The sequence below is a fragment of the Paramisgurnus dabryanus genome, chromosome 21, assembly GCF_030506205.2.
Source record: "Paramisgurnus dabryanus chromosome 21, PD_genome_1.1, whole genome shotgun sequence".
NCBI classification, from domain to species: Eukaryota; Metazoa; Chordata; class Actinopteri; order Cypriniformes; family Cobitidae; genus Paramisgurnus; species Paramisgurnus dabryanus.
The window spans coordinates 8,807,329-8,822,351 of NC_133357.1; the positions used below are offsets into that span (position 1 = coordinate 8,807,329).

At 35.3% G+C, this 15,023-nt stretch overlaps 1 protein-coding gene across 1 annotated transcript; it reads right to left on the bottom strand.

Annotated features, from left to right (window-relative positions):
• Positions 1 to 491: 491 nt before the first annotated feature.
• ttc39b (tetratricopeptide repeat domain 39B) lies at positions 492 to 14,604 on the bottom strand. The gene is made up of 19 exons (XM_065275638.1): positions 14,429 to 14,604; positions 10,298 to 10,332; positions 8,835 to 8,939; positions 8,621 to 8,752; positions 8,390 to 8,466; positions 8,227 to 8,294; positions 6,403 to 6,467; positions 6,216 to 6,321; positions 6,068 to 6,133; positions 5,861 to 5,969; positions 5,336 to 5,403; positions 4,723 to 4,782; positions 4,439 to 4,600; positions 3,977 to 4,068; positions 3,756 to 3,876; positions 3,548 to 3,659; positions 3,346 to 3,463; positions 2,858 to 2,974; positions 492 to 2,197 (listed from the first exon to the last, which is right to left on the bottom strand). Exons 1-19 carry the CDS (start codon positions 14,471 to 14,473, stop codon positions 2,101 to 2,103), a joined length of 1,755 nt encoding a protein of 584 aa, XP_065131710.1. The 5' UTR covers positions 14,474 to 14,604; the 3' UTR covers positions 492 to 2,100.
• Between the last annotated feature and the right edge of the window lie 419 nt (positions 14,605 to 15,023).

Below are 15,023 nucleotides of genomic sequence, written 5' to 3' on the forward strand. Positions count from 1 at the left end.
GCATTTGTAAGATTCCAGCAGCAGGGAGAAGTGAAGGAGACGGAGCAGGAACGTGGTTTAGTGACCTTGTGTTAAGCTATCATTTTAAAATGATTTAATCAACAAACCATCTGTTAAACCATCACACTATAGCACTGGCTTCAGTTTCTGTTCATTCACTGATAAACCGCTTGTTTTTGTCAGGATGTTGAAATGTTGCTGTATGAATCAACAGTGATGAGATGTGCTGATATAAACACAAACACTCGCAGAAACAAAGACCTTTTAAAAAGGTCCTATATGTACCATTTTGGTACAAATATGTATCTTTCAGGTACCAATATGCACCTTTAATGTACTAAAGTGTACTTTTTGAAAAGGTACCGCCCCAATGACAACTTTTGTATCTTCTTAAACCTCTTTCTGAGAGTGTAAGAGAGATTTTTGATGCTTTTCAATGAGGATTTTGATGTTAAAATGCTGCTGCTATACCATAATAAACACAATAACACTTAACTGTCCTGTCAGGTTTTTATTTGTGCATATAAACAAACAGCAGAAAAATCCAACATGAACTTCAGGCACAGTAAACAAAAACAAAACTTTATTTTCCCATCAGACTCACTGATCAGAAAGTAAATCACAAAAACATTTAATAGTGTTTGTACTGAAAACTTTAATTATTGCTATAAAAAAACATAGGTGTTATATTCATACACTTACGAGTGGTTTCCCGGACAGGGATTAGTTGAAGCCAATACTAGGCCTTAGTTAAATTAGGATATTGAAGTCATTTTTAAATAAACATTACTGGTGTGCATCTTGAGACACAACACACTTATACTTATATATTTTAAGATATGTCATTGAAAGTTGTTTTCAATCATGTTTAAGTTAATCTGGGACTAGACTTAAGCCCTGTCTGGGAAACCACCCTTTACAATGATATAATAGTGATGAGGGAATAAACATATAAACGGTGAAGAGAATTAAGTGACATAGGATGTTTTGTATTTGTCATTATTGTCTCTACCATTTGTATAAACATAGTCTTAAGAACTAGTCTGACCAACTAGCAATTATTTAGGGCTAATCAGGTTTAGTGTTTAGATTTAAATGAGTCCAATCTTACTTTTTATACGACATACTTAAAAAAAGTTACTATCAGTCCTTAAGAGAACTTTTAAGACTAGTCTTTGAATCCTTTACTGTTTTTAAGTGTTCTCATATTCACTTAAATACTGTAGTGAATCTACTGAATAAAGATTTATTTATTTGAGCCCTAAAAATAACATAAAGAGAAACACAATATATCCTGAAGCAGACAGGTGTGAACATATAAACACACTTCAAGTTACTTCATAACATTAACCTCAAACTTCATAAATATTTTCAGACAGATTAAGCTCACGAAATAAAAACACGAATGATCTATAAAACAGCGCCAAACACTTGAAATCAATACAGTAAAATATACTATTACTAAAGAAATAAAAATATTTATAAGATTGTACAATATAACTGCATGATTGATTATTGGCTGCTAATTATTGCTTTAAAATTAATTTCTTGGATTGCTTGAAGCGAAAAATGTCAAATTTTATTAAAATCAAACATCATGTGTGTAATAATCTCACTTTCTTTAAATTACTGATAATAAACAAACTGCTGTGAAACACACACGCACACACAAACACACAGATGAAAAAAAAACATATTTGGTCTTTTCAAAATATAAAGGTTACATTCATTAAAGCAGCTGTTTTGTGATTGGAGGTCGGGGAGGTTTTTAGCTGTCTGATTGGCTGAACAAATGTACAAGAAATAAAACGCGGTCAGCTAAACTCTTTGTCTATTTGTTGAAATATTTGTAAGGTGTTGAGGTGTTATATGAGTATGAGATTGTAACTTGTGAATGTCTGAGAGTGATGTGTCCTCTATGGTAGTGTGACTTTGGTTTGTATGATGCTATGAACAGAAATCTGCTCTTTAATCTACAGGTCTCTACAGCTGTGCTTTGGTGTTTTGATGACTGTTGATTCAGTTATGATGTGCTTTGTCATCTTACAGTCGTCTGTGATCTTCAGTATCATCCGTGACAGTCTGGTGGTGATGTCATCATCAAGGTGTGTTCACCGGAGAACCCTTCAGACTGCCGAGAGCCGCATGGATGCGGAAATGAAGCCGAGACTCCATCGAATAATCTTTATAATTTAGCCTATAAAACACATTGAACATCAAACTAATATCATAACCTCATATACGTCATATCACAGGATTAAGTAACGAAGTTGAATTATTTGAAAATAATGAACACCCAAGGTGGTCGCAGAGTGCCGTTACACTGCGGGTGTGCATTATTTTCAATTATACCACAGGTCTGTTGAATGCTTTATCCTGATTGGTTAAGAAATGTTGCATGAGTGTTGATTATTTTTCTATAAACTCACACCTGATCTGTCAAATGTGTTAAAATATTCCCAAGAGCAATGTCTGTGGTAACTGTGGTATAAGAGGAATGGTTATTTCAATTATCAGGCATGACGCGGAGCACAGTTACACCTTGGGTGATCATTATTTTTTGATAAATGCACACTTGAACTGTCAGATGTCTGTGGTGACCGTGGTACAACTGGAATAATTGACTCTGAATTATTTAAAAATAATGCACACCCATGGTGTAATGGCACAACATCTTGGGTATGCATTAATTTTCTAATAATTCAACCACCTGTCGTGAGTCAGGTGTGCGTTTTACAGAAAAATAATCAACATCCGTAAAACATTTCTCAACCAATCAGAATAAAGCATTCAACAGGCCTGTGGTATAACTGATAATAAACAGTAGAGTTACAGAATCTATAGATCGAAAACTCACTTAGCATCTTCAATGACTCGTATGGCTTTGATGTAATCCCCCTGTTGTTTGTAGAGTAAACCCAGTTCATAAAGAGTGAAGGGAATCAAGTAATGATCGTACCGGATGCGTTTCTCACTGCAAACACACAAAACAAAACGTAAATGTCATGCACTGTAAAAAATGCAGCATGAAGTTAAAACAGGAAGTCTATTTTAAGTTTTGACCTGTGATAGGTTAACATAACTTATAAAATCAAGTTGAAATTGTTTTAGTAATTTGTTAAGTTAAAGTGACATAATAATATATGTTGATTTGACAAAAATGCTGTGTATCTTTACAGTGCATTTCTACATCTACACAGTAAGAAACACTTGACATGTTTTAAAGCCACCTCGAGTGGATTACAGTGCTTTTACCACGGTTATGTAATGTTGATGGGTAAACCTACCACAAAACATCTAATGGTTAAAATGTGTCTGTTTGTGTAGTTTTGTGTGTGTGTTTACCTGCTCAGCACCTGTGAGAAACAAAGTTCAGCCTGCATTAATCTGCCCAGATGTTTCAAACACAAACCCTTCAACATCTGCACCAGACACTGATCATCTGGATGAAACTCTGACGGGTCTGAAGACAGAAAACAGATGAAGAATGATTTGTCTTGTTTTCTTCTTGTGTATATAAATGTGTGTGTGTGTGTTTGTGTCTCACTGGGGTCGTTGTTTAGCTGCTCTTCGGCTCTCTCAATGGTGATGAGTAAACTCTCAGTGACGTCCGCTCGCTTTCCAACAATGGTGAAGCCGTTCCACACATACATCATTTCCTGTGTGGAGAATCTGTTTATTACATCACTTCCCCCTCATATAACACATCTGTGAGTGTGTGTGTCTGTGTGTGTCTAGGGTTGTTTGAGACGCACCAGTGCAGGAATCACCAGTTTGACGGGCACAGGTAATGAATATCTTCTGGCTTTCCTTACAGCAAACTTCTCAGTGGGGATCGACTTACCGGCCAATCGCTGCTTCAGTCCTTCCACCTGTCTATAAACACACACACACACACAAAACACACAACACACCTCATTAAAGAATCAGAACTGATATTTTGTTGTATTAATAATATGAAATATAAAAGAGTCACCTGAATAAGTCCACAATACTCTCTCCGGTCTTCTTCACGTCTTCATCTGACATCATGCTCAATATAGCAGCTTTCTGATACACATACATGGCCTGCAACACAACAACACAGCTGATCAAAACACTACACATGTGAATGACGTGTGTGTTTGTGTGCATATTTGTGATTGCGTTCATGTATTTATATGCATGTGTTTGCGTGCGTGCGTGTTTGCATGCATATGTGTGAGTGTGCGTGTTTTATGTGCATGTTTGTGTTCATGTGTTTGAGTTTGTGCATGTGTGTTTGTGTGCATATTTGTGATTGCGTTCATGTGTTTGCGTGCATGTGTTTATGTGTGTGTTTGTGTTCATGTGTTTGCGTGTGTGTGTTTATGTGCGCGTGTGTTTGTGTATGTCTATTTGAGTGTGTTTGCGTGCGTGCGTGCGTGTGTTTGCGTGTGTATGTTTATGTGTGTGTTACCTTAGACCAGCGACTCTCTTTACACAACAGATCTGCGTATCGATACGCTTCTCCCCACTCTTGCTGAAACGAATGACTCCACATTAACTCCCAATAACACAAATGATGAACCTGACGCCACTGCTGTTGTGTAGCGATACACTCCTGAAACTTCAACACTGCCTGAAACACAAGATTCAGTGTTATTATTCATTTATCCTGGAGTAAGAGACGATCTGATCTCTTATGAACAGCAGCAGCTCTTATAGATCGAGATGAATGTAATAACTGATGAAGACCTTTACCTTCTCAAAGTTTCCTCTCAGTAGGGCGATGCGGGCCGTGTAGAAGAGGATGATGGAGCCCTAACAAGAAAAGAAAAACTAATCAGACAAAAATGCCCCTTCAAACCAACCATTTCTCCAGAGAGCCACTAATCCATGTTACAAAATAGCCTATTACTTATTGCTTTTGATGTTTTTGAATGTAAAAACCACGCGAACATCATACGTAGACAACAGTATAAAACAACAAAATCAACAAATTCACCGCCCCTTTAATCATTTCAGGCTCAAATGTCGCGTGTGAACGTGCCTCTGCTGTCATTGGCAGATTTTTTGCTTGTTTTAAATAAATTCACTTAAATTGTATATTTTTTGTCTAAAAACTAAACTTAGTTTCTTAGGTCATTTTGTTCATCAAGAAAACGCATCTTGATTTAAGAATTTTTTAATATTTTTACTGAATACAAGACAAAAATACTAAGTTTAGTAAAAAAAAAAATAAACAGTAAAAATACTGCTCATCAAACGTTTGCTAATTTAGAGCTCAAATGCAACACAAAATTCTTCATTGTGGCTGAATTGTCTGTGTGTGTGTGTGTGTCTGTGTGTGAATTGTGTGTTTCTGTGCCCTCACCCGAGGGTATTTTTCTATATATGGTTGTAAAAGTGCTTCAGCCTCCTCCAGGTTTCCTTCACCTGTGCCTAAAACACACAGACACAAAATAAAACATAGCATAACACACACACGCACGCACGCACGCACGCACGCACGCACACACACAATAACTGTTCAGCAAACTGTCATGTTTTCATTAAAGCACAGTAAATGTGTTTAATATGTGTGTATATCAACTAGTAAAGATACTGTAGGGGTACATTCAGACGGGGCGTTAAAGATTGATGGAAGGCGTGTCTAAAGCATGGCCAACAGCCAATCACACTAGGTTATTTGCATAAGGCTGACGCACATGTTTGATGGATCCACAATTCAGTTCAGCAAAGCATGATGTCACCCATTAAAAATAAATGAGAAGCGTTAACTCTTACGGCCCGTGTGAATGTACCTTAAAACTGTAGCGGTGTTGTGATGGGAGCACAGGTGGTCATGCTGCAGACAGATGTGTTGTGTTGTGTTGTGTGTGTTGTGTTGTGTAGTTACCCAGTATCAGACACACATATGTGTAGTAGAAGAGCAGAGTAAGGACACACAGGATGGATCTGAGGCTGTGATTGACGGCGCCATCACGCAGCTGAGACAAACCAAACTCCTGAATCACAATAAAACACACATTACACAGAGAAAGTGTGTGTTTGTGTCGTGTGTGTTTGTGTGTTGTGTGTGTGTGTGTGTGTGTGTGTTACTCACTCTATTCCCTGAGAAGCCGATAAACTCCAGCAGTCGCAGTATTCGTGCAGGCAGCAGTGATAACATCTAACACACAGTGTGAAAAGTTTCTTTACTTTCATCAACAGCTATGAGAGTTTTCAGCACTTTAACACATCCCAGCACTGACCAGATTAAAGGAGCCAATCCCCAACTTGACTCCGCCCTCAAACTGTCTGAAGGCCTCGTTGTCTCCGCCCACTCCCTGAGACATGTTCAACATACTCTGACATTCCCTGACAACACACACACGTGCACATCAATGATTGACAGGTAATTATAAAATCATTATGAGTAATAAATCATTTCACACTCACTTGTAGATTTGATAACTTGTGCGTATTTTGATTCCACCTTTAATAAAACTGATCATGTTTTCATCCTGAAAAACATTTCATATCCTCATGAATTATGGTTTTCATCATTCTTTTATCTTCGTTTGCTCAATTTTAGTTTGAAAAATGTATCTAATATTAACTAAAAGCACAAATAATCCATAAGTCTCTCAATTCAGATAAGTTGATTTAAACTTAAAAGAATGAAAAGTGTTGCATGGTTTCCAGGGATAGTGTACAATAATATGTTTATGTAAGGTATAACGTATAGGCAGCAGGTTGTTATCCCAGAAATAAATAAATAAAGTTTTTGGCAAAACCTTTTCCAGTGCAATATGCATGTATAATAATCAGTCTTTCACGGCGTGTGCTTTTGTTTCTAATAATGTTTGTTTCTAAAGTCTGAGACATGTTGTGTTTGTCTCAGTGTCAGATATGAAGTGTCTCAGCAGATTAAACTCTCTCTCTAACTTCACATGATTTTATCTTTGCATGATCTTGCTCAAGAATAAGAGTGGCGGTATCATTTCTATTGTAAAGAGTTGGAGAAATATTAAAGATTTAAATACATTTATACCACGGGTCTGTTGAATGCTGTATTCTGATTGGCTGAGAAATGTTCCGTGGGTATGCATTAATTTCTAATAACCGCACACCTAACTTGTCAAATGTCTTAAAAATAAGCACCAGAGCAATGTTTGTGCTAACCGTGGTATAAGAGGAATAATTGACTCCGGTCCTTTGAATTATTTGAACATAATGCACACCCGTAGTGTAACTCTGCTTCACATCCTGCCACACGCACCTTGGGTGTGCATTATTTTCTTATAATTCAAAATCCCGTCGTCAATTACTCCTTACTTAAACATTGTTTGGTTAAAGTAAGCATCTAAAGTGAAAGTAACAGAAGCGAGTCCATTAGCGCCCACTGCAGGCATTTGTTATAATACAATAATGCTGATTTTATTACAAAGTCTACCTACATATATTACTGTAATGTTTACTTGTTTTAATACTTTATTTGAACCAATTATTATTGCTTCGTCATTATGATGTCATTTAAAGTTATTGCTCACTTGGGTCTTTTTTTAACAAAAAATATCAAATTACTTCATTATCAAATAGCAAAATAATTGTTAGGGACAGTCCTAGATTAGTTAAAACATTTCAAAATTATGTGATTCATTTATATTATCATTGAAATTTCTTAAACATGGTAAAAATCTTGGCTCATTCTCGTAAACCCAATCTCATGTCTCGTCTCATGGATTAAGTGTCTCGCACGCACCTATTAAATATTGATTTGAAATATTTTTGCTTATTGTTAACAAATGCAAACCTTCAACAAGGAAAACACGTTTACTTTTGGTTTTAAGATAAGACAAGACGTTCAAATGTCATGAGCACACCTTTTTGTTTAATCATTTTTAAATATAATGTCATATATGTTATTAAAACATATATTTGTATTTCATTTTTGTGTAAAATCATTTGCAGCTGTGTGTTGTTAGTTTTTAACGGTAGACATTTGAAAAGAACGAACGTGACTGGCTCAGAATCAAGCATTTAAAAAAAATTGTAATAAAATGTTAAAAACACGGTTCAGTAAACTGAACGTCTTTATAATCATACTAAATGTTAGTTTTTTGATCGATTAAAGACTGACAGGTTTTTGTGATGGTTGGGGTTAGGGAATGAGGAAGGTTAGGGGAATAGGATATAACAGTTTGTACAGTAAAGAATACACTGCCAACGTGTGTGTGTGTGTGTGTGTGTGTGTGTGTGTGTGTGTTTGCATTTACTAACCTGGACGAATGTAAGTGTGGCCTTCTGTAGCAAACATTCAGCATAGCAGATCTCAGCGTGCATCTCCTCTACATAAAATGAGAAAAAATACAATTTTGCACACTTTAAGAATCACACATTATCTCTCACTCACACATTCACAGACAAACACACACATTCGTACCCTCTTTCATGCTGTCAGGTGAGTTTTTAGACATCAGGTTAGATATGGACTCCACCACAGAGTTTCGTTTTCTGAACCTGTAGACATAAGACAACATCAACATCTCTAGGGTTTAATATCACTGATCACATATATTACATTAAAGAAATGATTGATTATATCAAATCTTATAGCACTGGCCACTGAAATCATCCAATCACTTGTTGTACACAACACAACTGAAAGTCAAACCTCTGGCAGGTCTGTAAGGCCTCTTTGATGGTCGCCATGCCCGTCTGAATGTCTTGTTGTTCAAAGGTCATAGCGGCCTGCATCACTAAAATACTGCTGTAACCTAATGCATGATACATGCTCTTCTTAGACCTATAACACACACAAAGAAAGGCCATCACAAATCAAACTCACTATCTTTAAGACATATATGTGTGTATAGTGAGTTGTGTACCAGGGTTTGAGGCGTTCCAGCGCTTCAGAGAACTTATTATTCAGAAAGAGGTTAAGAGCAATATTGCACTCATCTATAGATGAACACAAGTCCATCTTAGACGCCCTAAACACAAAGACACAGTTAGATTATTTCACATAAATAAATCTCACATCATTCTGGTGTATTCAGATGAACATCGTGTCTGTCTGACTACTGCAAATACTAGTACACTAGTTCACTTTATTTGCAAATTCTGTCAGCCTCTTTAAAATCTTATTTTACTACAACTAATTAAAAACTACTCTTGAGATAAATTACACTTGTCTAGGTGGGTCCTGGTTTGAAAACATTTGGAAAACCATATACTATATAACTTATGCATAAGTTTCAAACATCTCTTTTCAACCACACAGTATCAGTACTATTTCTTTCTGCATTATATATATTTAAAGGGGACATTTCACAAGACTTTTAAAAGATGTCAAATAAATCTTTGGTGTCCTCAGTGTACATACAGCAGGGAAATAAGTATTTGACACATCAGCATTTTTATCGGTAAGGGGATTTCTAAGTATATTTAAGTATACAAGTTGAGTCATAATAAATGAAGTGAAATGACAAAGGGAATAAGTATTGAACACACTTTATGCACAGATACCCCACAGATAATTTATTATAATATGTTAAAATTGCCACTTTGTAGGTGTGAGCAAAATGTACCCTTTCTGGGTGTGTCCTTTAAAATAGAATGAGCTGATAATGCAAACACTGATCGCCATAATGGTGGTTTGTTGAAATTGAAATTAAATTGTGCTGTCAATTATTTCTCTCTCTCTGCAGTAAATGGCACTGTTGTGGTTCAATAGTGGAGATTAAGGGGAGGTATTTTTATAATAAGATCCCCTTCTGACATCACAAAGGGAGTCAAATTTCAAATGACCTATTTTTTCACATACTTGCAGAGAATGGTTTACCAAAACTAAGTTACTGGGTTGATCTTTTACACATTTTCTAGGTTGATAGAAGCACTGGGGACTCAATTATAGCACTTAAACATGGAAAAGTCAGATTTTCGTGATATGTCTTCTTTAAGTTATCACAGAAGTACTGGGATAATAGTTTACATATAAACACCAATGTCTACTCTACGATTGAGGGCAAACACCTTCTTTCACCCAGTAATAAAACATATATTTATTAGTGAGTCATTGAATCTTTAAGATTTTTAAAAAAATTATTCAAACCATTTCAAATTTTTTAAAGAGATTTCTGCAATAAAAGTAGTTTGTCAGAACCTCTAGTAAATGATGATATTTTGTTTAGATGAATTGTAGGAGAATCATGATCTTCATTTGAAACAAAAAAGTGATTCTCATTTTTCCAGAATGATTTTCAGAAGTCTCAGTGGTTCATTCACGCAGGTTTGTTTGTATGTGAGTGAATGAGAAGTGCTTCATATAAATGTTTACAGAGATACTCACACTGGAATACGATCATAAGCATCTTCAAAACAGTCCTGAAAATAAAAGAAGAAATGATTACAGTAAACACAGTGAGTGATAAATGTGTTTGATTCATTCTTAATTTCACAAACACTATTTATGACATACAAACCTCACAACAGATAGACTTTTACTGTCCTGAAGGAAATTTGTCTTGGACATATCAGATCTTCAGTTTAATGTTAAAATGTGCTGTGAAATTCCTTCTCATGACTGTATTTATACTCATAATAACTGCTGTGTGCCTTGAAATCTTTAAACAGATCTGATAATATTTGATCATCCGCTCTCTTGACATTATAATAGTAAATGAATTTGTCCTGCGATTAATCCTGAGACTGTGAACTGAATCCTCAGACTGAAGGACACGCGAGTCAATGAAGTTAAATCAGAAGAAGAATCATTCATATAAGCTTGAGATGAATGACTTCACATTTATAACTTTATATCAGGTGACTGAACTCAGTACAGTGTTTTATAGCACCTGTATTCACCTCACACCCACTTCACTTCATTTCAGAAGAAATAAATCACATTTTACAAACGGTTTCCCCTTAAACATGTTTAACTTTAACTCATCATTTGGTTTGCTGTGTTGTCTGTGCTTTATTTATTCTGTCATTTTCTCAGTACTGTGTACATTATTCTCAGTGAATAAACTTTCTTAGTATTGTTGTCTTGTGTTCATATCTAAAAAGTCTTAAATCAATAGGCATTTTCTTCATGACCAAAATGACCTAAGAAAATAAGTGTAGTTTTTAGACAAAAAAAAAAAACATAAGATTTATGCGAATTTGTGCTTAAAACAAACAAAAACTAATTCTTTCTTGAGTTAAGCGTTTTTGTTTTAAGCACAAATTCACTTCAATTTAATAAAAACGAAACTAATTATCTTATGCTGCATTTACACCGACCGCGGTAAGGGCGTGAAGCGCGAGTGATTTCAATGTTAAGTCAATGTGAAGACGCGTTGACGCGCGTCAAGAGGTCCCGCGGCGCGGAAGTGGCGTTCGGCGCGGCGCGGAAGACACGATTTTGACGCCCAAACCACGTTTGGTGTAAACTCAGCATTAGGTCATCAAGTGCATCCTTTTTTTAGATATTTGTTCTAAAAAACAATTTTGTAGTGTATTGTGTAAGAGTGCATTTTATAATATGATATTACTGTAGTTTATCATCTTTAACTAAATGTAACTAAATCTGACCTCTGACCTTTAAAAGAAAAACACACTTTTTACCTCCACACACACACACACACACACACACACACACACACACACACACACACACACACACACACACACACACACACACACACACACACACACACACACACACACATGCTGAATTGCTGTTAAATCAGTTTGTCCTTTAAAACACAATATACAGTGTGTGATTAGGGTGAAGTCACCTTTATGTTTAAAGAGTCATGAGTCACATTGCCAGTGAAAGCCCAGCTAAAGTCATTTATTTTGTACATAAAATCATGCTAAATAATGTACAGAAGATTGTGTGCAAATATAATCTTGATATCGTTAATATTGACTGAGACCATGACAAAGATTAAAATCAAACTCTATTGCTCGTGATCTCATCATCAGATTACGAGACTTTAGTCTGGATTTTAAACACACATGATCACATTTGTCTTCAGTAGTGTGACTTTTTAAAAGGTCAAATATTTAATATGATCTTATAAAAGTGAGTTTAAATCGATTAGGATGAAGTTACAGTCACACTGCAGGTCACATAAAAGAATTTCATGCCATCGAGTCACATGAAAATAAATCTCTCACAATCCACACAACACATCTCTATGCAAACATGATATTTGTCATTGTTTGAGTACAAATCCCCGCACCCTGTGGGATTTAAGCATTAATGTACAAGAGGTCGAGGTCGTGTTTTAAAGAATGTTGTCAAACAGGTTGTTATTATAGTTAAGTTGACTGAAACTACACACAGACATGTAAACCTATCGAGAAGAGTTTAATAACAGTGCAGTTTTTATCTCTTTATTATAACCATGATTTTAATATTTTGCACTCAGAATCAACCAATCAAAAAGCTTCAGAACATCAAAGTGTACATGAATATGAACTTAAATGTGTTAAAAATGTATTTAGGTACCACTTGTAGTAAACTTGAACTCATCTCTGTATGAAAGTTGGGTTAAAGTTTAATACAAATGTTAACTAAATACAATTTTAATACAGATTTAGGGTTAGGCACTAACCAATGTTAAAAGCACATTTTAGTCAAAATAAAGACACCATGCTATAAGTACACTTACACAAAGAATTATTAGTATATTAAGTACAAAAAAAATGCATGAAAACTGAGCACTTTTAGTATATTATGAAAGTGTACGACTTTATCAAGGTGTTGAGAAACAGACTGTGTGTTTGTAGGATGAATATTTCATCTGTTTTGTCTTTTATAAGAACATTAATCTGTGAGTGTTTCTGTTTGTGAAATGAATGAATGTGTGTGCAGTTGTGTGTTTAGTGTTGTATCGACATAAGTGGATTACACTTATTACAATACAGATCAGTGGCACACACACACAGACACACACACACGCACACAGATCTCTAGTGGAAAAGGTCAGTGTGTGTAACTGGATCTGAGCTTTTAACAACCATATGACACACACACACAAACACTCACTGTCTTGGATGTGTATAAATAAGTAAACACCACACACTTCACACACACAGTACACAAACACTATAAGGATGATCTTTAACAGATGTGTGTGTTTTAGAATAGGTGACACCTGAATCACACTTGCAGTCTGAGAGATCGGATCATACGATCTCAAAATACTTACTGAAAAATTAAGACTTACATAACATAAAATCTCTTTATGCAGGGGCTAATTTGCCCAAAAGAGGTCTGCCCTTACAAAAACAATTGTGTGGGCAAAGATTAATGGCATACAAAATAAAAGTTTTTGCATAATATATAAGTGTGTAATTGTTATATATATAAATGCACACACATTCATGTAGGTATATAAGAAACATTTACATGTGTATATATCTATATATTAATTTTATATATTATATATATTTCTTAGTACTGGGAAAAGATTAATTACGATTAATCGCATAAAAAAAAGTATTTTTTTGCATAATGTATGAGTGGGTGCTGTGTGTAATTTTTATGTATATATAAATACACACACATTCATGTATGTATTTAAGAAACATTTACATGTGTATATATATTTATTTATATTTTTATATATTCTATATTATATATACATTTTTAAAAATATATATAAATTAAAGCACACACACACACATATTATGCAAAAAAATCACATATATTTTGAATGCGATTAATCGCAATTAATCTTTTCCAAGCACTAATATTTCTATATTATATATACATTTTTTTATTATATATAAATTAACATTTTCTGAAAGGAATGTGTGTATATGTGTGTGTGTTTAAATGTAGTGTACATAAAAATTACACACGTTGCACACATATTATGCAAAAATGCACATTTACTTTGTGTGCAATTAATTGTGATTAATCTTTGCCCTGCAAAAAAATAAAAAACCAAAATATATATCATTATATAACTCTATTATGACCGTAACTTTGGTTTTATAATGGTATTTCCATGAAGGAGAAACTGATGTACAGTAAGTTATATGACATATCTAAACTTTTACGGGCAGCGAGGCGCCTCAGGTGCGTGACGTCACTACGTCGTTGCGTAATCTTGCAAATGCAAGGCAAACACGTTAACCAGAAGATAAACGCACCTGTGATCTGAGTCAATATGAAATTACTGCGATTTACAGTGAATGATAAAGAGTTTAATCTCACTGACTTCCGCATGAATGACACACGGTGTACTGTACGTGTCTCAACACATACGCTGCACCCTAACTAGTCGAACGTTACTCTACAACATTTTCAAATCGTCAGCGTTTTTCTTTGAGACGCTTTCCGATCGCGATCAAAACCAGCACTGTTTCATCATCTGTGTGATTTTGGCTCGATGATTACCCGGGTTAACGCAATCGGTTCGGCACCGCGTTGAGTTTTGAATCACATCCGCTGTTTGCGTGTCAGATATTTGACACTCACCTCCTCCGGTTCCGCGCTGTCTGCTCCGTTACCGACCCGAGCCATGGCGAATGCTATTCCCTGAGTAAGGTGCGGGACGCGTCGCACATCTGGATTCGTCCGTGCACTTTTAACGACGCTTCTACGCGGCAGAATCGGTCCAACCTCTGTACACCGACACCCGAATGTCGTCACCGGTGTTATTTGACTAAACACGCCCACCGACTGCAGCCTTGACGACGCGTGGCTTTTGAAAAAAATGAAACCGCACATATACTGTAAATATAAAAGTATAATAAAGTCTATCTACTCTATACACTGTGTGTGTGAACTTTTTAATTACAGTGTGATTCACATAAACGTGTTGATATAAATACGTTTTTGTCAAGAAAATGAAAGACACAGTTGTTATTTAATTAAGAAAAACTCATTTTTTATTGAGTACAAAGTGATAGATACAACAAAGACAAATGTTTTCATTCTACATGAGGAGATTGAAATGAAAGGCTCAACACAGTATAATCAATAAATTATTTAGAAAAGACAAAGAAACCAAATAAATAAATACACATTTAAAACAAAAAATGACTTTCTTACTTAGTATTTTTGTCCTGTT